This window comes from Melanostigma gelatinosum (assembly GCF_949748355.1).
Source record: "Melanostigma gelatinosum genome assembly, chromosome: 24".
NCBI lineage: Eukaryota > Metazoa > Chordata > Actinopteri > Perciformes > Zoarcidae > Melanostigma > Melanostigma gelatinosum.
The window spans coordinates 394,178-416,151 of NC_136657.1; the positions used below are offsets into that span (position 1 = coordinate 394,178).

General features: G+C 41.9%; 1 protein-coding gene across 2 annotated transcripts; it reads left to right on the top strand.

Annotated features, from left to right (window-relative positions):
* The first annotated feature begins 6,537 nt into the window (after positions 1-6,537).
* Positions 6,538-21,921, top strand: cd99 (CD99 molecule). Of its 2 annotated transcripts, XM_079296549.1 has the most exons (12): positions 6,538-6,718; positions 11,894-11,926; positions 12,638-12,697; positions 13,723-13,755; positions 13,951-13,998; positions 14,671-14,724; positions 14,893-14,973; positions 16,143-16,172; positions 16,303-16,323; positions 18,988-19,104; positions 19,202-19,255; positions 19,717-21,921. In XM_079296549.1, exons 1-12 carry the CDS (start codon positions 6,655-6,657, stop codon positions 19,743-19,745), a joined length of 624 nt encoding a protein of 207 aa, XP_079152675.1. In that variant the 5' UTR covers positions 6,538-6,654; the 3' UTR covers positions 19,746-21,921. The 2 variants fall into 2 exon arrangements, with proteins under 2 accessions (XP_079152675.1, XP_079152676.1); XM_079296550.1 differs by lacking the exons at positions 18,988-19,104; positions 19,202-19,255; positions 19,717-21,921 and adding an exon at positions 16,777-18,921.
* The last annotated feature ends 53 nt before the right edge of the window (positions 21,922-21,974 follow it).

Sequence of the window (21,974 nt, forward strand, 5' to 3'; positions counted from 1 at the left end):
AACTATGCTTGTTTGATCTTTAAAGCACATGTCAGGAGTTTGGAGTTTGACTCAAAGTGCATCATTGGATGACTTCTCCGCTGAAGACACATCATCTCACAAACAGTGCACACTTTGTTTTAGAGAAGAAGGCCGGAATCGACCGCTCGGCTACAAGGCGCTCCAATATTTCCAATATTTGAAGCTCAGTAATGACCAAAAGCAGCTGGTCACTGTAGCTTCTAACAAAGGTCACTAAAACATGGGGGAATTCTGTTGGAGACTGTTTTCCTGTCGCTCCGACTGGTGCTACTCATGATAACCTGATGTGTTCCTCATCTTACAGGATCGGACCTCTCCGAAGCCCCCAATGATAATGGTGAGTGGCCTGTTCAGAATCATACAAGTAGATCTTAATGAAACACTCAGTGGACAGAGGAAGTCGGGCCTGTCCATGTTAATGTGGGGAATATATGCATGATCTAAAACAGTGGTTCTCAACTGGTCTGGCTGCGGGACCCACCATCACCCCTTCATGACAAGCTGGGACCCATATGTATAAATATATAATTTGGGTATATCTATATTCAAGACGTCTAGTAGTAGTAACGTCTCTGTGTAGTAAACAACTGTCAAATCAATTAAAGAAAGTACACATCAATTATATTTTAACAAATATTATTCTCATTTTTCAAATGTAACTGGATGGATTATAAATAATACATCGAAATACATAAATAAATGTTCTTCTCATTTCAAGTAAAATAACAGCTTGATTAAAAAATTAATTACGTAACGAAATTCAATTCAGAAAAATTATTTTCACTGAATTGCCCTACAGCTTTGAACTCAGTTCATTCAGGGTGAAGTGAAAAAGCCACAATATTATATTTTTCTCATCTTCCAAAAAGAGAAATTAGTGTGAGTCTGTCCAGTCAGAGTCTAATGTCTCTGGTCTCTCTGGACTTTTTTCTCTTTTGGAGATCGTCCTATGATTTGACTTTCACATCTCACACTTCAACAGTCCTGCTCTGCTCTCTGTGTCCTCGTCTCTCCCCGTGTGTCACGGTGTGTGAACATCTCACTGAGTCAGGAAACTTGTCAGAATACTCGATTGGCTGAGCTGCATCACGTGATGTGATTCACAACGCATTGGTCGGTGTTTTTCCTGCACCGCTGAACAAGTGCCATAAATGCTGGAATAATTTCTGCTGCATAAAAAATGCCCTTCAAAATAAAATCACAACTTTTTTTTTTGTCAGGCAAAGGCCCACTGAAAAGAGGGTCCGCGACCCACTGAAAACGGGTCCCTGACCCACCAGTTGAGAATCACTGATCTAAAAGGCCCAACCGTGAGGTTGAGTCAGGTCTCTGTAATGAGGCGGAGGACTGGTGGCTTTCTGAGGCTGATACTGACAGATGAGCACATCAGACACCTCAGCATTGCACCATTTCTGCTGCCGCCCAAGTATTACACCTGTGGTGTAATACTGTGGTGTAATCCCAGCACCACTCCCTCACACAAAGCGTCCCAGGCTTTTATTACTGCCAACTAAAATATTCACTTTTTTATTTCCTGACAAAAAAAATGAGGGGGCAATAGTAACAACAATTACTTTTACACCTATGTATTCTAGACATTTACCACAGGTGACTTTGAAAAAATCTACAATAGTAGTTCGATTTGATCAAACATCTAATGGAACGACATTACATATAACAGTGGATGTTCATAGGTTTTGCTTTGGCATCATTACCTTTAGTAGTACATTACATTTACTTACTACTAAACATTAGTAGTATATATACAGTATATACACAGGGGCGGACTGAGGAGACTTCGTAAAGACACGGCGACATCTAGTGGATTCTTTGAACCGAACATACCTCCACTGGCCCAGTCAGGTTGAGTCCAGCTCAACAGGGACTCCACCACATTAGACCTGTTGCTGCTTCAGGCTTTACTTGTGTTTCAGTGGTGCGTCTAACACATCAGTAATGATGAAATCACCACAGACTCATTGCCACACAGACGGCCTGGGTCGGAGTTTATAATCCGGCCATGTGTCACAATTTTTGTGTCCCTGATGCAAGATATCTAAATCTTTAAATATCTGCTCATAAGGCAAATACAGAAATGAGTTGTTCATGTATGAATGCTTTATACATCAGCAATAATACATTCACAAGAAGACATTTCATGATCTTTCATATAAACTGTAGCCAGGATGGACATGATAAACTACACAACAAATGCAACAGTCAGCAAACAGGAACTTGTATTCTCAGTTGTTCTACTAATTGATGCACTTGATGTTTCTGTGCTCACAGATCTCCACCGTGAAGCAGCTGCTCAGCGACCGAAGCGTTTTAGTGGTGAGTGTTCAAAGGCCAGACGCACTGCTCACATCTTCTCTATTGTGGGGAATACATAGCTCACATATTGTCAACGTAGTAATTGTTTATCAGCACAGAAAAGAAAGCCAAAGTTACTTCATCACTGTATTTGTTCAATGTTGAATATTTGTTCTGCGCCTTTTATCCCAGACCAACATCACGTGCTTAAGCACACTCACCCTGAGTTTTCCAATAACAATGACATCATGACTAAATGTTGGCGGCTGTCACTGAAGCAGGGAGAGGATCTCTGAATGGTTGTTAATCTGGTGTTTGGTCGTGACTCTTCATGTCTTTCTCAATCAGGACTGAGTGGCTTTTTCAATCGCAAAGGTGAGCAGCGTCAGTGCAAGCTAACACTTAGCAGGATGTTCATATGGATAGCTGTAATATTTCATCAGGCCATATATGCTGGGGTTGCATTTGCTTTACCTTGTTCTCCAAACAAGGAGAACTAGTGAGGACAGTGAGTCCTTCTATTCATGCCTCTCTATCTTACAGGAGCAGCTGCTAAACCCACACCTGCTGTAGCAGGTGAAACAGCGTAACACCAATAATACGTATGAGTAAATACACTTTTTATTTTCATTTTTCTTCAATTTGACATTTTGCATTTTTTTTTAGATGGCTTCGGATTCGACCTGGCTGACGCTCTTCATCCAGGTACTGACTCTGTGATATTAAACTTTTAAAAGAGTTTCTCAGGTTCGACTAATATTGACCTAAGTAAACATAGCAATAATAAATACCAAATATTGATTATAATCAACCCTTATTGTTTCCCGTTTTTGCTTTAATTACTGCTTTTTCAATAGTAATTTCAACATTTTGCTATGACGGTTGTTTTTTAGTAGTTTATTCTTGTGTTGGAGGATGAGTGTTTGGCCACTTGGGGGCAGCAGAACAAGCTGTTCACACAGCACTGACACATCAACATATATCACGTTTGACCTCAATATTTACTAGAGGAACATCAAAACTGAGTAAACGTCAACATGTATGGAATAATCAAGAAGACGATTATCTGTGAATGTAAAATGTTCTTCGTTCCAGATGACTCTGGATTCAAGCTGGAAGATGCTCTGCGTCCAGGTAAAGGTCTCCGTCTGGTTTACGCTTTATATTTCCTTCCTGTTAAATTTGACATGACATATTGTACATTATGTGCTTTTACTTTACGTTTGAACTATTTTATAGTTTTTCAATTATTATTTGTATTAATAATACAAATAATATTTGAATATTTATTTGTATTAAAAATGAATTGTTTCATTTTGTTGACATATTTGAGTCAAAGGTATTTACTTTGGATATCTCTTTGCATAACTCCAAAAATCTGAAAATGCTGTCAACAGCCATGAAGAGAAATCAATTTTAATGTAAATATAAAATGTTGTAAATAGATCACATCAACCATGATCACATGTGTATATGGATGCAGCTCTACAGGCATCTGGCAAAATGCTTCCTGACCACTAATGTTTCGTCCGATGTTCTTGTTCCACAGCTGAGCAACCTGCTGACAGTGGAGGAAGTGAGTCCAAACCTCCTGTTACATGCCTGTTTATCTACACATTATTACATCATTATTAAAATCATATTTTATTTTGGTAACACTGTTTATGACGCCCGTGTACATATTATATACCACTGTATAATTATCATAAATGTTCATAATTCTTCACACCAATAACCATGCGCATAATGAAGCATTTATAAAAATGACTCATAAGGTCCAGGATCATAATTCTTTATAAATGCTGTTCACTCAAATTTAAAATTCAAAAAGTAAATGTACACTGTTGTAGAATTCATATTTTTTCACTTTAGATGAACACGTTATAGTAAATTATAACAATGATTATATGCATTATGAGAACATTATTACAACAATGGGCACTACGACCTTTGCAGTCAGTGCGTGACCAGCAGTTATGAAGAAGTATTGTGTATTTGACCATACTTGAGCTGTGTTATAGACATGTAATAAACCAGTATGCATTAAATGACATCTTTCTGAACTCTTCCTCAGTCTGCCAGCGATTTGTTGTTGAAAAACTGAACGAGATCCTTGAGAATCAAAAGCTGCTGCTGAAGCAGAGGGCTCCCTCTTCTCGCTTCTATAACGCGCGTTAAGCGTGAGACTCAGGACGACCTGTGCGAGTGCCATTCTCTTCCCCTCTGTGAACTGGAACCTTTCACGGGCTTCAACGGTCCACAGACTCACTCACTGAACCTCGCTTGTGTTTTCAGATGTGACTTGTTGGATGATCACACCTCCCTCAATACGCCTGCACCTCTTCATGCTTTTTACTGATCATTACACAACTGATGCCATTTATATGTTATATCATGAATGCCAACACTAACCTACTGCATTGTAAACGCACAACTGATGACTCAGCGTGCAGCGAGCTGTGAGACGGAGGTCTCCAGAACATCCGGGCACCGTGACGAGCTCGGTGGAGGATCAATAAAGAGGATCGTGAATGGCGGACTTGTGTGTTTGTTCATTTGTATAAGCGTGATATTATTTGGTTAACATGTGCCAATCATCGCTTCAAATGAGTGATTTGTAGACTGTAGATGGTGATGCAGACAGACTTGATGAATGAGGCCATTACACAAATACAAATACTGTATACATCACACGATTCAGAGGTTTTCAGATGATTTGTTGGAATAAATAAGTAGGATCAGCCAAAGTATTACAATCGGATGACTGAAAGAGAAAAATAATTCAAACGAACGTACGAAGTACAATGAATAAAGCAAAGGTAGGTCTACTGTACATGTGGGACATATATCATTTTCAATGGTTTCTTTCTGATTTTACTTAATTCACAGAAGGTACAATAACCATAACTGGACTATTCAGCCAACAACTGGACTGATATGACGCAGGAGACTGTGGGACATAAAGCATGCATGAGTGTGAGTTAAATGGTTTGGAATAACTTCCCTCCTATTTTCTGACCGTCACATGAACAAACACCTAAGTGCTCAAGACTGCAGTGTGAGTATTGGGACTGGTGCATTCATCAAGCATTTATTTTATTGTGCTTATTGAAGCTGTTTTGCCAAAAACAAGGAGCAAGTAATAACCTCTCCTTAGGAATAAAAAGGTGAAATATACCTTTCGAATAAAAAGTTAAGACAGCCACATACCCTGAAGTCCTGCTCATCACATCATGAGTAAATATTCATTTATTAGATATTTTCTCGATTCAAATATATGAGTTTTCATTTGAAATATCTCTTAAAAGAGCATAAAAAAGTGATAATGCCAGTAAAGTGCTGAACGCTGCAGATATTCATGAAAATGACATCAGACTGTGAAAGCAACTGTCCTGAGCCACTTTTCTGAAGAAAATCTTTGAAACTATGTTTACTTTCACAAAATCCACTTTTGGCCTCCTCTCTGCCTGAAACGTCGTTTAATTAGGACAGTAAAAATGTCACATTTTCAGCATGGGCGGAGTCAACGATGTCCTCAACACATACATTAAGATATTTTATGAAGCAAAAACTCTGAACTGAATTTGTATCTTCAAATGGCAAATTTTTCAATGTTTTCTCATTGTCTGGGTTTATTGAGAAAATACCTTTTATTACACTTCAAATATCCATTTATTAGATATTTTCTCAATTCAAATGTATGAGTTTTAATTTTAAATATCTCTTAATTAGGACAGTAAAAATGTCTAATTTTGAATATGGGTGGAGTCAACGATGTCCTCAACACATGTATGTCAGTAATTGTCTGGACTTATTGAGAAAATAGTTTTTATAGCACCTCAAATATTCATTTATTAGACGTTTCCTCAGTTAAAATGTCTGACTTTTACTATGAAATATATGCTTGGTACAGTATTAGTCATTGTGTGGAATTATTGAGAAAAAACATTTTTATAGCACCTGAGTTCTGACTTGACCGCAGTGGCGTGAAATGAACGCATTTGAGCGGAACCGAACTATTTCAGTAAAAAGTTGGAAGCCTTAAATAGTTTTTTTTTTTTATCTGTATCTATGTTTGTCTCATTAAATAAAGTCACATGTGTTTTTAAAAAATAAATATGAGCCGCCCTTCTGATGAGGTGGCCACACCCGGTCTGGAGAAGTTGACTCACACCGACAGACTGTAACAGGACACCGGGGGAGGGCTGCTGTTCAGTCCGGGACACAGTCCACAAATACCCGCTGAAGCGACGCACGGAGACCAAGTTCACAGCAATAAGCTAAGTTTGCTGATTACAGGAAAGTAACGTTACAGCCGCCATGGAGTTGTGTTTGAGGATTGCGTTACTCCTTCTACTCGTTACTGGAACGTTAACGGAAGAAGGTAAGAGCACTATTGGGATTATTACCAGCAACGGTAGCGCGTGTAATTATGCTTATGGCGTTATGTATTTTAGGGGTTTGTCTTCTAAAGTGACGCACGGAAACTCTTTTAATAGTATTCCTGCTGTTGGAGTGTGTTTCTAGCAGGACATTTGACATATTAGCCGGACAGAGGCTACAAAGTTGAACCTTTTTTACTTATTTATATAAGTTGCCACAAAAACAGCAGCCATGTGGTTATCAGTGGCACACCAAGATTACAAAAAGTATTTTTCATACTTTATTTATTCAGTTAACTGTGCGAATGTATTAACTGTAAATCTGCATGTTTACAAATGATTTTATTAGGATGAGATGATGAGATGAGGTCGTTCCAGGCGTTTGGTTTTCGACTTGACTGCTTTCTCATTTTACAGCTGAACGGTACACTGGAACATGGTTATTAATGGTTTGGACAAGGCTCCTCGTCCTTCTTCAGGGAAATCTTAATGTTACAGAATACAATTTTGTGTTTTTTTTCCAAATTTGTGGCAGTGGGTTTGGGCAGGCCTTTTCCTGTTTCAACATGACAACACCGGGCCGTAAATAAATAGTTCCCCTGATCTGACACTGACTGTGGGCCAGGCCCAGGTGGCAACCTCCGGTTCTGAAAAGTGAAGCCAATGTGGAAGTGTGTTAAAGCTGCATTCTCTCTAGTGTCCACCAGGGGGGACTCCTCTGGTCGTATAGAAGTCTATGAGAAAATGACTCTACTTCTCTCTTGATTTATTACCTCAGTAAACATTGTAAACATGAGTTTATGGTCTCAATCTCTAGTTTCAAGTCTTCTTCAACACAGCATGATGTTCATTTCGTACATTATGGTCCATTTAGAGTCAAACAGACCATAAAGCAGGGGATGCTTTAGGGCGGGGCCACCTTGTGATTGACAGCCCGCTTACACCGCATTGTCTGGGTGTTGTCCATGCTTTTGTCTTACAACTTTAACCCTTTCACTGTGTTTTCCATTCATAGAAGTTAATTGTAACATTTTGGTTTGGCTGTACTTAGCTCCACCCTCTTCTGGTTGCAAAAAAACAAGATGCCGACGGACAAAATGGTCCACTGCTTGTATACAGTCTATGTTTAGGCCTTGTTACGAGACATCAGTGTCCACGAATACGCTTGTGTCTAAAGAGCTGAATAGTGTTGATTAAGTCATTACCGTGAAGTAAGGATACATGTAGAAAAGTAAAACTGACAAAATAGCAGTGGGTCCACTGTAACTCATCTTACAGACTGAAACCACAGCAAAGCTTCTTCCAGATGAAGAACAAATGCTCAGAGCCTCTGCTTCCTGTTGAGGCAAGGACGAGGGCTGCTAGAGAACCACAGGCACGCACATGACAAGCAGTTGGCACGTTGGTCTGGTTGAAGGAGGTTCGACCCAGATTTTGTAGCTCAATCAAGATGGATGCTGATGTGTTGCAGAGATTCCACATCTGTAAAATCGGTGTAAGATTTATTTTTGGTAATTTGTTCTGGAATAGCACGTGGAACATGATAAACATAATGGTAGAAAGAAAAAGGAATATATTACATGTAAATGACTTCAACTGACCTGAAATAGTCTGCAGGCAAACTGGTGTTAGTCACAAAAAAATAATAAATACATATATTAAATATGAACTAGAAAATGCATTTCCTGCTGAAAATGCGTTGGAATGCTGAAAGCTGAAATGAATCTCAAAAACATTGCTGAAAATAGATATCCAATTTTAAAAAAATTGCAAAAAGCTGAATGATTCAAAAAGTTGAAAGATTACAAATGTGAAGTTATGTCACCCCTCTCCTGAAAGAGCTGAACATTTTGATATTCGAACGGTTTCTGTAGCTTAAAAGAATTCCAGCAGTAGTGATATTTGTTGCAGTAGTAGTAGAAGTATTATTCGCAGTATAAGTATGAGTAGCATTTGAATAAGTACTAGTTGTAGCAGTAGTGATATTTGTAGTAGTAGTAGAAGTTGTCGTCGAAGTATTTGTAATTAGAAGAAGTAGTAGAAGTAGTAGTATCAGCAGTCGTACTAATAGCTGTAGTAGTATTAGTACTGGTTATTAGTACTGGTAGTAGCAGGAATAGCAGTATTAGCAGTTGTGGTATCAGTAATAATAGTAGTGGTAGTGGTAGTAATAGCAGTAGTGGTAGTAATACTATTTATGGTAGCAGTAATAGCAGTAGCAGTAGTAGTAATAGTAGCAACAGCAAAAGTTGTAGTAGTAGTGGTAATAGTAGAAATATTAGCAGCAGTAGTAGTTGTCGCAGTATTAGTAAGAGCATTCATTATTTCAACAAAAAAGCCTAATTTTGAGCGAAACGTTTAAATACAGTTAATCCATGAGGCTTTTATTTTGAAAGGGTGGGACTGGGTGGGGGAGGGAGGGGGAGAGGAGACATAATCATCATGTTTGATACATAAACAGAGGTTATTAAATGACAGGCTTCATCACAAGCAGTTCAGTTAGAATTCACTCTCTGGGGCTTTTATTTTGAAATGGGGTGTGTGTGTGTGGGGGGGGGGGGGTAGAGGAGGGGGGAAAGACCTCTAAAGATCCCTAAGACCTGAATGACTGTATGAGACACAGAGAGAGAGAGGGAGAGGAGTGTATGTGCGCGTGTGTCTGTGAGTCTGTGTGTTTATCAACATCACTAATTGGCTCAATCGCAAACACCTGTGTGCCTGAAGCCATTTCATGGAGATAAAACAGGAAAACACCTCTTAAACAAATCATCAAAACTCCCATAACCGTAGCTCCTATTGCTCCGATATTAATAATTGAGGGGAAGAATGAGTTGAAGAACAGATCCTGTAAAAATTGTGTCTGTAGTGTAAAAAATGTGGCTTAACTGGCGATCTAGAAATGGGGTACCGTGTTCTGTGGAAGATGTTTTTGAAGCAAAATTTAATATTGGTCTCTATGGAGCAGAAAGTTGGTTTTCCTCTCAATTAACGGCTTCTGTGTCAAATGTGGAAATCTGTGGGATTCCACAGTAATTTTTCTCCGACAAGGACAATATTAGCTACTTCTACATCCAGAAATTATGCATGAAGAGTGAAGATTGTGGACACAGTGGCAAAATACAAATGTTTTTTCCACAAGAATCTCAAGCTGCTCTTCACTCTAGCGGTGACATCACGCACTCTAAGCTGCGCAATACACACCCATTATGAAGTCAGAAAATGGCTGAAAAATCATAAAAGTTAAATTGCTGCAGTTCAAAAAGTTTAAAAGATATCAAAAAGCTGAATCATGTTGGCAATAGTTGAGCGTTCTGTTCTGTGGGGAACGTTCTATGTTGTGTTCTTTGGTTGTATTTTGCTGTTTTGTTGGAAGCAATTACTTCCTTTGTTGTCTTTTTAGCCTAAAGTACGTAGAGACCACAATGAGTGAATTCATTCCATTCAATTTCACTTTTTCTTGCACAGCTGCTTCACCGTAGAAACACTTCATTTTAGCTGCTGCGAGCTGCTTCAAGAAGCGCTGATCACGTGTACATATCTGATGTTGGTGTAACTGCGTTTGAATGATCGTGTGAAGCTTGTATCAGGACACATGGAGTATGAGTGTGCATCAGAGATAAGCCATTGAAATACATCTTACATTGAATTACATCTTACCTCAGTGACAGAAGTTTCAATGTCTCTGTGGGTGCTTTTGTGTCTGTTACCTCTCCACTGTCTTGTGGTGTACCGCAGGGCTCGGTTCTGGGGCCTCTGTTATTTTCACTTTATCTGTTACCTTTGGGACCGATCATAAAAAGCTATAATGTGTCCTATCACTTATATGCAGACGACATCCAACTTCATCTGTCATTCAAACCCAGCGAGGCATTCACATTAACTAGGCTCCTGGACTGTGTCAATGCCATCAGAGACTGGACGGCAGAAAACTGCTTGCAACTCAACGACTCTAAGACGGAGGTCCTAGTTATTGCTCCAGAGGAGTTTGTCCCCATGATCAGGCAGATTATTAGTCCTCTCTCCTCTGCTTCCCATTGCAACCTGCGCAATCTTGGGATTTTCTTTGATCGCTCCATGTCATTTGACCCTCATGTTAAGCAGCTGTCCAGGTCATGTTTCTTCCATCTAAGAAATATCAGTAAACTGAGATCTGTATTATCAACGCCTGAATTAGAAATGATCATACACACATTTATCTCCTCTCGCATTGACTACTGCAACTCACTTTTTACATCACTCAGTGTATCTGCTCTTAACCGTCTGCAGGTCATCCAAAATGCTGCCGCCAGATTACTCACCAGGACAAACCGACGGTCTCACATCACCCCCGTACTCCGATCTCTCCACTGGCTTCCTGTAGCATCTCGGATACACTTCAAAATTCTCACCATCACTTACAGAGCACTTCATGGTCAGGCTCCGACTTATGTAGCTGATCTACTTCGCCCCTATTCACCCGCCCGCACTCTCAGGTCAAATGCTCTAGGTCTTCTGTCAGTCCCACGCACACGATTTAAGACCCGTGGTGACCGAGCCTTTGAGGCAGTGGCCCCGAGGCTCTGGAATGCTCTGCCTGCAACTCTACGCCTCGCAGATACTGTGGATACTTTTAAAAGCCAGCTAAAAACCCACCTGTTTAGGCTGGCGTTTGTGTAAAAGTAAACCCATGTCCTAGACCTGCTCTTAACATTTGTTTTACATTTTTATTTTATTTTTATTTTATTCTTTAACATTTTTTATTCACTCTGTGTATGTAATTTATTGACCGTAGGGTCACATTGTGTTTTTTATGCTTTTAAATGTCTGCTCTGTTAAGCACTTTGTGATAGTACTGTCTGTGAAAAGCGCTATATAAATAAAATTCATTCATTCATTCATTCATTGAAGTAAGACTTGTATGGGTGAGTATGTTTTTCTGCCACCTGGGCAAAAGTGTTATCTGCTTCTCTGTGGGGGAAACGACTCGCTAGTCTCAGTGACTCGTGTGTGTCAGTCAGCGTTGCCATAGGAGCCGACCAATACACTTCTTACAACACCCAACCACAGAACACATGTGCTTCCACTATGAAGGGGAAAACCCCAGAGTGTTGAGTAGGGCTGATCGGCCGCTGACCGTGGATCAGTTCAGAGTTCCACTGTTGGTTTGTAACAATGTTCCTCGTGTCTTCCTCACACAGGGTTTAACCTGTACGATGCTCTGGACAATCCAGGTGAGTGACTTTCTCTGTAGCAGGACATTTTACAATCAGTGGATACTCCAGATGTGTGAATGGGGTTTCATAAGGTTCTTATCCAGAGTCTGTCATTTGTATTTTCCTCATTAATGATGTATTGTTTGATCAAATACTCTGAGTACTCTCACAACCACATATACAAACAGTACATATAATGTTTTTACGGCCATCATTTTAATGTCCCTATTCCCACTGTGACTATATGATCTATGTATAGCCTTCACTGGTCCACGTGGTTGGTAACCTGACCCTGGACCTGGGTCAGACCAGGTGAATCTTATCGGGTAGGGGTTGCTGTGGGTCACATGGTACACTGTCGAGTGTTTATAGTGTTGAACAAATACACAGCAACTTCAATGAACAAATAGGAAAGTAAAGAAAACCCTCAGAATCCACTTTTTACCAGAGCTTTCATTCACATCTCATGGTTTTCTTCGGGGGGTGGATCAGTTGTCGTGACATGACCTAAGTATGAAGCTTCACTCATGTCCGAACAATCTCCATCACAACTGAGCAAACCCTTTCTACCGATGAAGACTGTGAATGCACTCGAAAAAGCTCGTAAGTGGACATTTAGTGGATGTATTTGGTCCATATGTACTTAAAGGGTAGAGGTACGAGGAACAGTGGGGCTGCTGGGTAGAAATGTTAACCGGCTGTCAGATAGTAACGCTTTGTGTTCCTCAGAGCCAACACCTGCAAAGCCCAAAGAGCAGCCGAAGGTCCCAGTGAAGCCTGACAGTGATGGTTTGTATCCTTCTACCTGTCCCAGAGTTCCATCTGTTACTATCAGACTATAAGTTAGCAAGCCGAGCAGGGGATCAGAGTTAAGGAGGGGACCCTGACTCTGACAAGCAACACGGTGCTACAGCCATGCTAGCAGCTCTCTGAGGCTGTACTTTGGCACAGTGGCGCTAAATGCTAACATCTGAACCTTTACATACCCATGATGACTGTGGGACGTGTCCCATGTTTGCACTGCACACAGCCAAGGCTGATGGGAATGTCTTTAGTTCTAAAGGTATTTGCACAAAAACCAAGGTATTGCACAATGTCCTTAAATCCAATAGTTAAGGAAGAAGTGTTATTGGACAAATATAATGTTTTGCAGGCACTTCCTATTTTATTAAAAGAATCCGTCAAACGGAACATCCGGACATATTTATACCCGGGGTTGTATTTCAGTTCACTCCTCACACAGCTTTACAATGGAATGCCCTAGGACACCACACAAGTGACCAGACAGGTTTGAGACGGGTCCACCTGGACCACATTACCTGGACCACATTACCTGAACCACAACACCTGGACCACATTACCTGGACCAAAACACCTGGACCACATTACCTGGACCACATTACCTGAACCACATTACCTGAACCACAACACCTGGACCACATTACCTGGACCAAAACACCTGGACCACATTACCTGGACCACATTACCTGAACCACAACACCTGGACCACATTACCTGGACCACATTACCTGAACCACAACACCTGGACCACATTACCTGGACCACAACACCTGGACCACATTACCTGGACCACAACACCTGGACCACATTACCTGAACCACATTACCTGGAAGTGAAAACAAAAGAGACAAACACTCATGAAATAACCACTTGATCTCGTGGAGCTACGTCCAGGTTGATAGTGTACTTCATGTGGTTGTAATTACAAAGAAGTAAAAGTAGTTTTGTAGCTCAGTTTGCATGAGACGGTTGGTCTGGACTAATTCACGTGTTCTACTTGCTTTCCCCTCCAGGTGGGCTGGACCTGTCGGTCGCTTTGGGAACAGGTAAATGACACTGAGCAGGTTAAAGCTGCCGTGTTTCTGTTCTGTTCTCTCTTGAACTTGAAAACGTGTCAGCTGCTGTTTGAGCCAGTGTGAGCTGTGAAGCAGTCATGCCAGTTTTATGGGTGTTTCCGACTGAATAGTTGTCATACAGATGTTTAGTTGTTCTAGTCTAAATGAATATACTTTTTTCCACAGAAAAGCCTCCGACTCCAAAACCCAAGAAACCAAGTTCTGGAGATTCTGGTAGGTTTAACGGCATCCCTCGTGCCCCTCGTGGTTTGGGCCGTGGAGATAGTTTTGGGTATGTGGGTGAGCTGATATCGATACTGTGTCACACCGATAGCATCTTATCCCACATTTCCTGTCTCTCTCTGCGCTGACTATCAAGATAAGAGCAAAAAAAGCCACAAAATCAACTTGATGAAAATCACATTGATATAGTTACGTAAACAAGCTTTTGCCTACAGATGCAACAGGATGATGAGTTATGATTTGATCAGTGAAAGCTGTGTGTTTGTGTATTCTAAGAGGCTTTGGACTGGATCTGGAGGATGCTCTCGGTCCCGACAATGAAGGTCTCCCCAGTGTGGAGTTTTAATGGCTGATGCTTTCCTGTTTGTATTATTATTGTCCAAGAATGAAAGCTAAGCAGCCAAATGTTCGAATTCAATGCGTCTGCACGGATCAACCGCTGAGCCTTAGTGTCTGCGACATGTAGCGTTGGCCTCTTTTAGCTCTTAGCCCAATATATCACATATGTAGCCATCAGCTGCATATTAGAGACCCTTTAGATATACATATATGACATTTCGATTCATTGGAATTCTTAATTTAGGCGGTGTTCCGTTTTAATGCACCTGCTCTACTTCTGTATTTACTAAATGATTGACGTCGATAACGTCTTTGTACCCACAGATCCCTACTCCAAACCTGATAAACCTGCCGTGAAGCCACCAAACAGTGGAGGAGGTGAGTCTGCTGTCATTTCAACCCTGAGGAAATATAGCAGCAGGTTTATCCATATCCTCATGAATGTCCTTGTGAAAGTGGTTCGTAGTGTAACTGGTAGAAGTCACTAATCTACAGTTTGTGATTTGTTTGAGATTTGTTTTACATCCTGTTGTTCATTTCTTGAAGGTGGAGGAAATTTTGATCTCTCCGACTTAGAAGATGTCAGCGGTGGAGACTACAAGCCTGATGGAGGCCGCCCAGGTGGAGGTAAGACATCAGCACCACCAGCTCTTTTTATCCCCGTCATGACTGTGGAGCCAGCAGCCTGATCAGCTGTCACAGAGTTTACTCCAACATGGCACGCCAGTGTACTTTTAACATGCTGATATATATATATATATATATATGTGTGTGTCTGTGCTAGATACATATGTTGATATGAAAACCCTTCTCCAGAGAACGGCACAACGTTTATTAAATGTCACCGTAATGCTGACAAAACGGAGACGTGACTCTCTCTCTGTGGGTCTCGTGCTACTTTTTGAACCATCGCCTCTGGTTGCTTGAAGGAGAGCGAGCACGGTTAGTGTGGTGAAGAGTTACAGAGAGATGTGGAGGGAGGAGGAGGAAACTGCTTCCACGGTATGTGCCTCAGTCCTACAAAGCACACATGCACACGCATGTTACACAGTCAGAGCTGTGCTGTTGTTTCATTTGTCGGTCGGAGGATTAACTGTGTATCCCAACACATCCAGAAGCTCACGGTTGAAAAGCAGGTTGTTCAACTGTAGCAGGTGGAGCCTCCATTTCTGTCCAACATTGGTTGGACAAGTGTCTCCTTGTGGACACTTGGAGACATGTTGAGTATATATTTTCCATTGTTTTGTCATAGAGGTGCAGGACTTGTATATGAGTCAAAATGAAGGCCACAGAGAGTAAAAGGTGGTCAGGCACACAGATTTCCATGTCAATATATGACTCAGAAGAATAGTAAGTAAATGATGAGTCATGGGTATTATAGGTACACAATGCAGCCCTATTGTTGATCCTTCTAAGATTCCGCATCGCTCAGACGACGATGGAAAGCGCTCTCTGTTTCTGTCCTGTACCGACGCTGTTGTTCTTTGTTTTGTGTCTCTGTGCTCTAGTTTAGTCAGAGCATGGAAGTAACTAGTTCCTCTACCAGGGAAAGGAAAAGGAAATCGAAACCCACAGGCTCTCCAGCCTAATTGGAGCCACATGGCTGCTTTTCAGATGAGATTCTGCTCCGTGGTGTTGGTGAAGGAGCAGCTATGCTAACCTGTTATTAACTGCAGCCAGCAATACTGATCTGTTGTGTCTATTTCTATTTATAGTCAGTGCAACACAGAGATACGTAGAGTTTCACTTCAGCCTGAGGTCTAACTGACTTTTCTCCTTCTGTCTTTTGAATCCAGGTGGAGCGTCAGACTCCGGCAATGATCAGGGTACGTTTCATCCTCATGTCTTTTATTCTACATATTACAGTTAATACTGAAGAGCAGAAAGGCCTCACTCACTACAATATCTGGCCGTCCTAGTCCTCATAGACTGACTTGCGTTGTGTCTTTCTCGCAGGTGGAGCCGATCAGCCTCAAGGTAAATCCCTGTCTGCTCTGGTTCTGTGCTCTTGTGGATCTACTTCCTGTCTTTGTGTCAGTGTGGGCATCATTACGTCTCCCTGCAGACCGATCTCTCCTGGAGTTCTTGTTGGGCATTTCCCCTTTCCCAGAGGAAGTTGTGTTCTCTGAACCAACAGTTGTTGTGTTGCTGTTTTATTAGTTTTACATGCCGCCGTCACATATTTGCTTGTGGCTCTGGAGGCAGCGGCCGCTCTTTACCTCGCTGTACATTTGTCAGACTCTTATTTGAATCGTGGGCATTGTCAGCTGGATCACTTCACTTATTGGATCAGCTGCATTCTGTTTCATTTCCCCTCACATAAGTGGTGTCTTTGAGGATGAACTGATAGCTGGCTCAGTGCTCTTCACATTAGCAGCCCCGGTCTGGTTCCTCTGGCTAAAACCCTGCTTCGATTGTGTGTCGTTGCAGATCCAGACCTTCTGTGGGGCCAAATCCTGAAGATGCTAAATGCTAACATGCCCGAGGAATTCTATATGTGGATGTCCAACTTAAAGCAGATGTTGACCCCTCTGTTAGAGAGGGCCATGGATCTGCTGCAGGCTGTGCAATGAGCCACTGTCCATTTAAAGGGAGCGCGTGACACCTTTTAAGTGCTGGTCCAGTCAGGGCTGATGGTAAATGTAGTCCTTTGAAGCTATGAAGCACTGAGGAATGAACTGCTTCCATACCATCAACACTGATGAGCCATTAACGGTGGTGAATGTTCCCTTTAAGTTGTGATTGGCTCTCGGGTCTGAGGGTTGTTCTCGGTCCTGGATGAAAAATACATAGCAGGGTGTTTGGAAAGTCAGGAATACTACCGGGATACTTCTTTTTCCTTCTCATTTCTCATCTTATTTTGAAACCCTGTACACACTTCCTGTGCCCTTTGACCTCTGGCTTCCTCCGTGTGATGGACACTCATGAACTGGAAAATGAAGACTCTAAGACTATAAACTATTGTCAGCGCTGTAGCGCTGTGAGAAATAAGATATAGTCGACTTTATCCCTGTTATTCCAGACTTAGACTGTAGCTAGACGTGTTCACACACTCATTGTTCTGTCACTCCCCACCCAGCAGAGCCATGACTCATACATATTCATATGGTGCATGGTTTCTGTTGACGTGTGAGTGGATCTGGTACTATCGGACGATAGAATATATTTGATTGATTGAAGCGTCTGAGTTGATGAGTCAGTGACTCTGATGCTCGGTTTTGCCTTCATGTGTAGAAGCTGTTATGGAGTTGACTTGAAGCTGTAGAATATATATTTCCGTTGACGTTATGTTTGCATCAAGTCTTTGTGCATGAGTGTTGTGGGCCGTGAGAACACGGCTGCTCTCCTCCAGTCAGCAGCAGTCAGCTCACATTCTTCACATTCTTCAGCATTGACATTTCCAGCATGTCGAGGTGTTTGTCCTCTCATTGTCTCAGATTAACTTCACTTTTAGATATTGGATCAGATGATGTTTCTCTCTTTAGCTCATGAGTAGTTCTCTGTCTTGTCTTTGGTAACGCTCAGCGTATTTATTTTGGCGGGTTCTTTGTAGTTGAATCTTTTTTTTTTACTTTTGCTTCGAGTCTTTATGGGATTTTGTAACAATGATTGCAATGTAAAGTCGAGATGTATAAAGCACAATGAATAAAAACCCATGTGGAAACGGTCAGCGCTCACTTCACAATGTGTTGGATTTGTGATCATCTGCAGAACCAACAGAGTAACGCACACACACACACACACACACACAGTCCCCAGACCTGAGGCCCTCGGGGGCCCCTGAGGAAGACTTCTTCTTACAGTGTGCAACATTAAGCCACAGGTTACATAACAGGATGCTTATAATCATCCTCTATCATTCATATGCAGATATGTGTGCTGTGTTGTAAACTTTCTTTTTCATAAAAACAAACGCATAAAGTACTGAAATGGGCGGTATGAGATCCATGTGGGGATCAAGATCCCCCTAAAGTGTGAGTGTGTGTGTACATGCTCAGCATTTACAAGCAGCTAGTCACACTGGAGGCCGGAGGCGTCCTGTGTTTCTTTTTTCTGTCCAGGCGACTCCCCGTTTTAACACACTGCACCACCACAAGGCACTCCTCTCCCTCATGACTCAATGTGTGTGTGTGTGTGTGTGTGTGTGTGTGCGCGTGCGTGCCACACCCTGCCCTGGAGCTTGGGTGTGTTCACTTTTAAACCCTCTTTTTATTCTCTGTGTTGGTTTTACTGCCGGTACAGTGTGTTCTGGGAGCTCTCTGCTGGTTACAAGCACATCTGGCATCTAAAGTCACTGACCGCCACCTTGTGGCAAACTGAGGTTATGACAGTTCACAGTTAGGAACGACGGTCCGACTAAAAGAATGAATGCTATGAGTTCACCATGAGGAGAGAACAATTCAAAAGTGATCAAGTGATCACGTGACTCATCACATGTCCGCTCTGAGCAGGAATAGCCAATCAGACACAAGGATATACCAACATCTGTATTCTTGTTTTTGAAAATGTTCTCAAAGAAAGCATATATGTCTTTTTTCCTCAAAAGTATAGTTTATACATGTGAATTATTTTATACCTCAGGAGCAATTAACCCGTGAAATTGACACGTGTGTGTGTGTGTGTGTGTGTTCTGTCCTGCAGAAGCTGGACCTGGAAAGATTGCTGGCATCGCCAGCGCCATCGGCGTCGCTCTGCTGGGAGCGGTGACCAGCTACGTAGCTTACCAGAAGAAAAAGCTCTGCTTCAAGCTGCAAGGAGGTCGCTATGTTTCTACAACGTCGTCTATAGAAAGAAACCGACAGATTCACAAATACAAGGACTCCGTTATCACACTGATGACACATTCTTTCTGCAGGTGCAGATCCAGAGAGCGGGAAAGGCCACCACGTTACTCAGTCTGATCCCCAAGGTGGGTTCTTGTGTATTCATTTTATTGTCGTATTCTATTATTTGTTTTGTTTTGTGAGGTTTTTTTCTCAGCATATTACTCAGAATCAGAATCAGCTTCATTGGCCATGTATGCGTATGCATACATGGAATTGAGGTGATAGTACTCCCATCCCACAGCTCCATATTTTAGTCTCAGATGAATGTAATGCAGTAAAAAGTACAATAGTACAAAGTATTATATCAAATAAAGTACAATCACCTCAATACTATAGTACGATACTAACGTAAGAATTGTGTTTTTAAAGACTGTCCTCAGGAGATCAGTTCAATGTCTCAGCACAGGATCTATGAGGGGAGCTTTATATTTGATATCATATCCAGTTATAGCTGCCTTAAAACAGATCTGTGAGCCGCCTGACATTAAGAGGTGCACAGCAGGAAGTGAACTCTCTTGAATTCGTTTTGTCGCTCTGTTCTCAGTTTTCAGCAACCTGCTCAGGACGTCCTAGACGTGAGAGACTCACGAGACAAGTCAGTGGACCGTCTCTCCGCGACGCGACTTCATCCAGCTGTCAATCGACCGCCATCGGTCACGTTTGGTCTGAAACATGAGACTCTGTCGACTTTCTAACTGGTCTGGAAGCTAAAAACGCACACACCACAAAACACATCTCCTCGGTCAACAAGTGGCTCTGCTCCTCTGCTGTTCTCTGCTCTCTGCCTGCATCTTTCACCATGACCCCAATGAGATCATTGACATCACATACAGACGGACCGAATGGCTCCACCGTGCTTCTTTATCCAGTGTGAACCCGGCTTAACTTCAAAGGGTTTGTTCATTCGAATCACGAGAGAAGACACATGTGTGTGGTATGTTTCATTGTTTCGTTTGCCCATGTGTTGACAAATCTGCGATTTCTGCCTCCCGACGTTTCTTTCTTTCTTTAGTTTGATTTTGTGAACCGATCCTTTTATTCTTCACCTCAGAGTCTGCCTAAACCGAATACCTTAAAGCCTCGAATAGAAGTAGCTGTTGAAATAAAAGGAGCGTGGCCAGCGTGAACAAATAGAAGCTGGCTGCTAATTCAGGCCATACAACAGTGAACCAGAGCGGCTCACTGATGACTAATGCTAAATGGACTTACTTGTATACCGCTTCTCTAGTCTTTCCGACCAGCGCACTAATTCAGCCCCATCATGCTCACCACTTTCTCCCTTTATCACACACCATCCTCATTCACTCATTAACACCAGCAGACTCTGACTGCAACATGAACTATGGCTCAGTTCCATTAAAGGCTAACTTCTGATTCTTTCAACGTGGGTTCTTTTTTCCCATGTTTGTGTGTCCAAGTGACTAAAACTCTTTCCAGTGTTAAAGGGAGAACGCTGCAGATGGGAGCCGCTAAACAGGCTTTAATGTAATCATATCTGGCAACTCGTCACTATTCATGTCGTGTGTTGCTACTGACAGGCTCCGGTTGTGATTATAAGTGTCTGACAACATTCTGTAAAGGAGTCCAAAGAGAAATAAAAGCTGTTTGTGAGAGTTGGAGAGAGAAGTGCCGGTGTTGTCAGTTTTGTCGTGTTGGAGTACAGAAAGCTTAGTGATTAAGTGAAAAGATGTTCAGTCTGAGCCTGTCGGTAGAAACAAGCACTTTCAGTGGAAATTGATTGACGGTGAGGAGTTGCCTGAGACGATTACATTACAGTTCGTTTAGCAACTGACTGTCGTGTTACTTGGACACCAGAAACATGAGCAAACAGGGACCAGGGTGGAAAGATGTAAGTTACCCTCAAAGGGTCCCAGCAAGCCAGCACGCACTCGAGCCAGAATACCAGACAACCAAACACGGACAACGTGTGACATCAACAGCAAATGAATTACTACGTTGGATCATAAAAGAGGCCAGGCGCTCTCTCTCTCTGCAGTAAAGACAGATTGTACAGTTATGATATCTGCAGCATCACACAACGATGCGTCAAGTCGTATCGCCACAGTCGTCATGTAGTTGGATCTAAATCCAGCAGAAGGAGCTTTTTAATATCAATATCGTCTGGGAACCGTAAGGTCAACTGTTCGATCCCCGACTGGGACGTGTCACGTGTCGAAGTGTACCTGAGCAATACACTGAACCCCCCGGCTCCCCGGGCGCCAATCAATGGCAGCCCACTGCTCCCTGTATACAGGGATGGGTCAAATGCAGAAGTCAAATTTCGTGTATATGACAATAGAATCCTAACTTCCACAGGCAGAAATGAGCTGATGAGATGGAGAGGTCTGTCTGTGTGTTGTATCTGTTTTATCACTCAGCTGTGCGCTGACATTAATCATGTTGATGTCCCTCATGAGTCATCACTTTATTGGAGGAGCATCATAAAATCAGAGGTATTGCATCCGGGGATTGTTGTTATGATGCTCGAATATTAAAAAGAGTTGCACCCTTGTGAGCTGTAAATACTTGATAATAATGCGTATAAATGCCTGCTGACCTTTGCTTTCGGCTGGATGTTGCAGTGTGCGTTTCGTTTCTCACCATCAACCTTGTGTTCTCAATCTGAAGTGCATTTTTGGAGATTGTTTTTGTTTACAAGCATAGATCCAGGTATATTACAACTGACGATTAGATGCATGTTACTTTTGTGTGTGTGTACATGTTTCCAATAAAGTGGTGTTGTACAGTTTGTCTGCGTTTTGTCATTTTGTCGTTGCCTGCTTTGTTAAGTTACGTCACATT

What these genes read in the sequence shown, in the direction of transcription:
- cd99 (XM_079296549.1), top strand. Translation starts at nt 6,655, where the DNA reads ATGGAGTTGTGTTTGAGGATTGCGTTACTCCTTCTACTCGTTACTGGA. An exon ending in AGACTCCGGCAATGATCAGG is followed by an intron (nt 16,173 to 16,302) that starts GTACGTTTCATC and finishes TCTTTCTCGCAG; the next exon opens with GTGGAGCCGATCAGCCTCAA. An exon ending in TACTCAGTCTGATCCCCAAG is followed by an intron (nt 19,256 to 19,716) that starts GTGGGTTCTTGT and finishes CTCTGTTCTCAG; the next exon opens with TTTTCAGCAACCTGCTCAGG.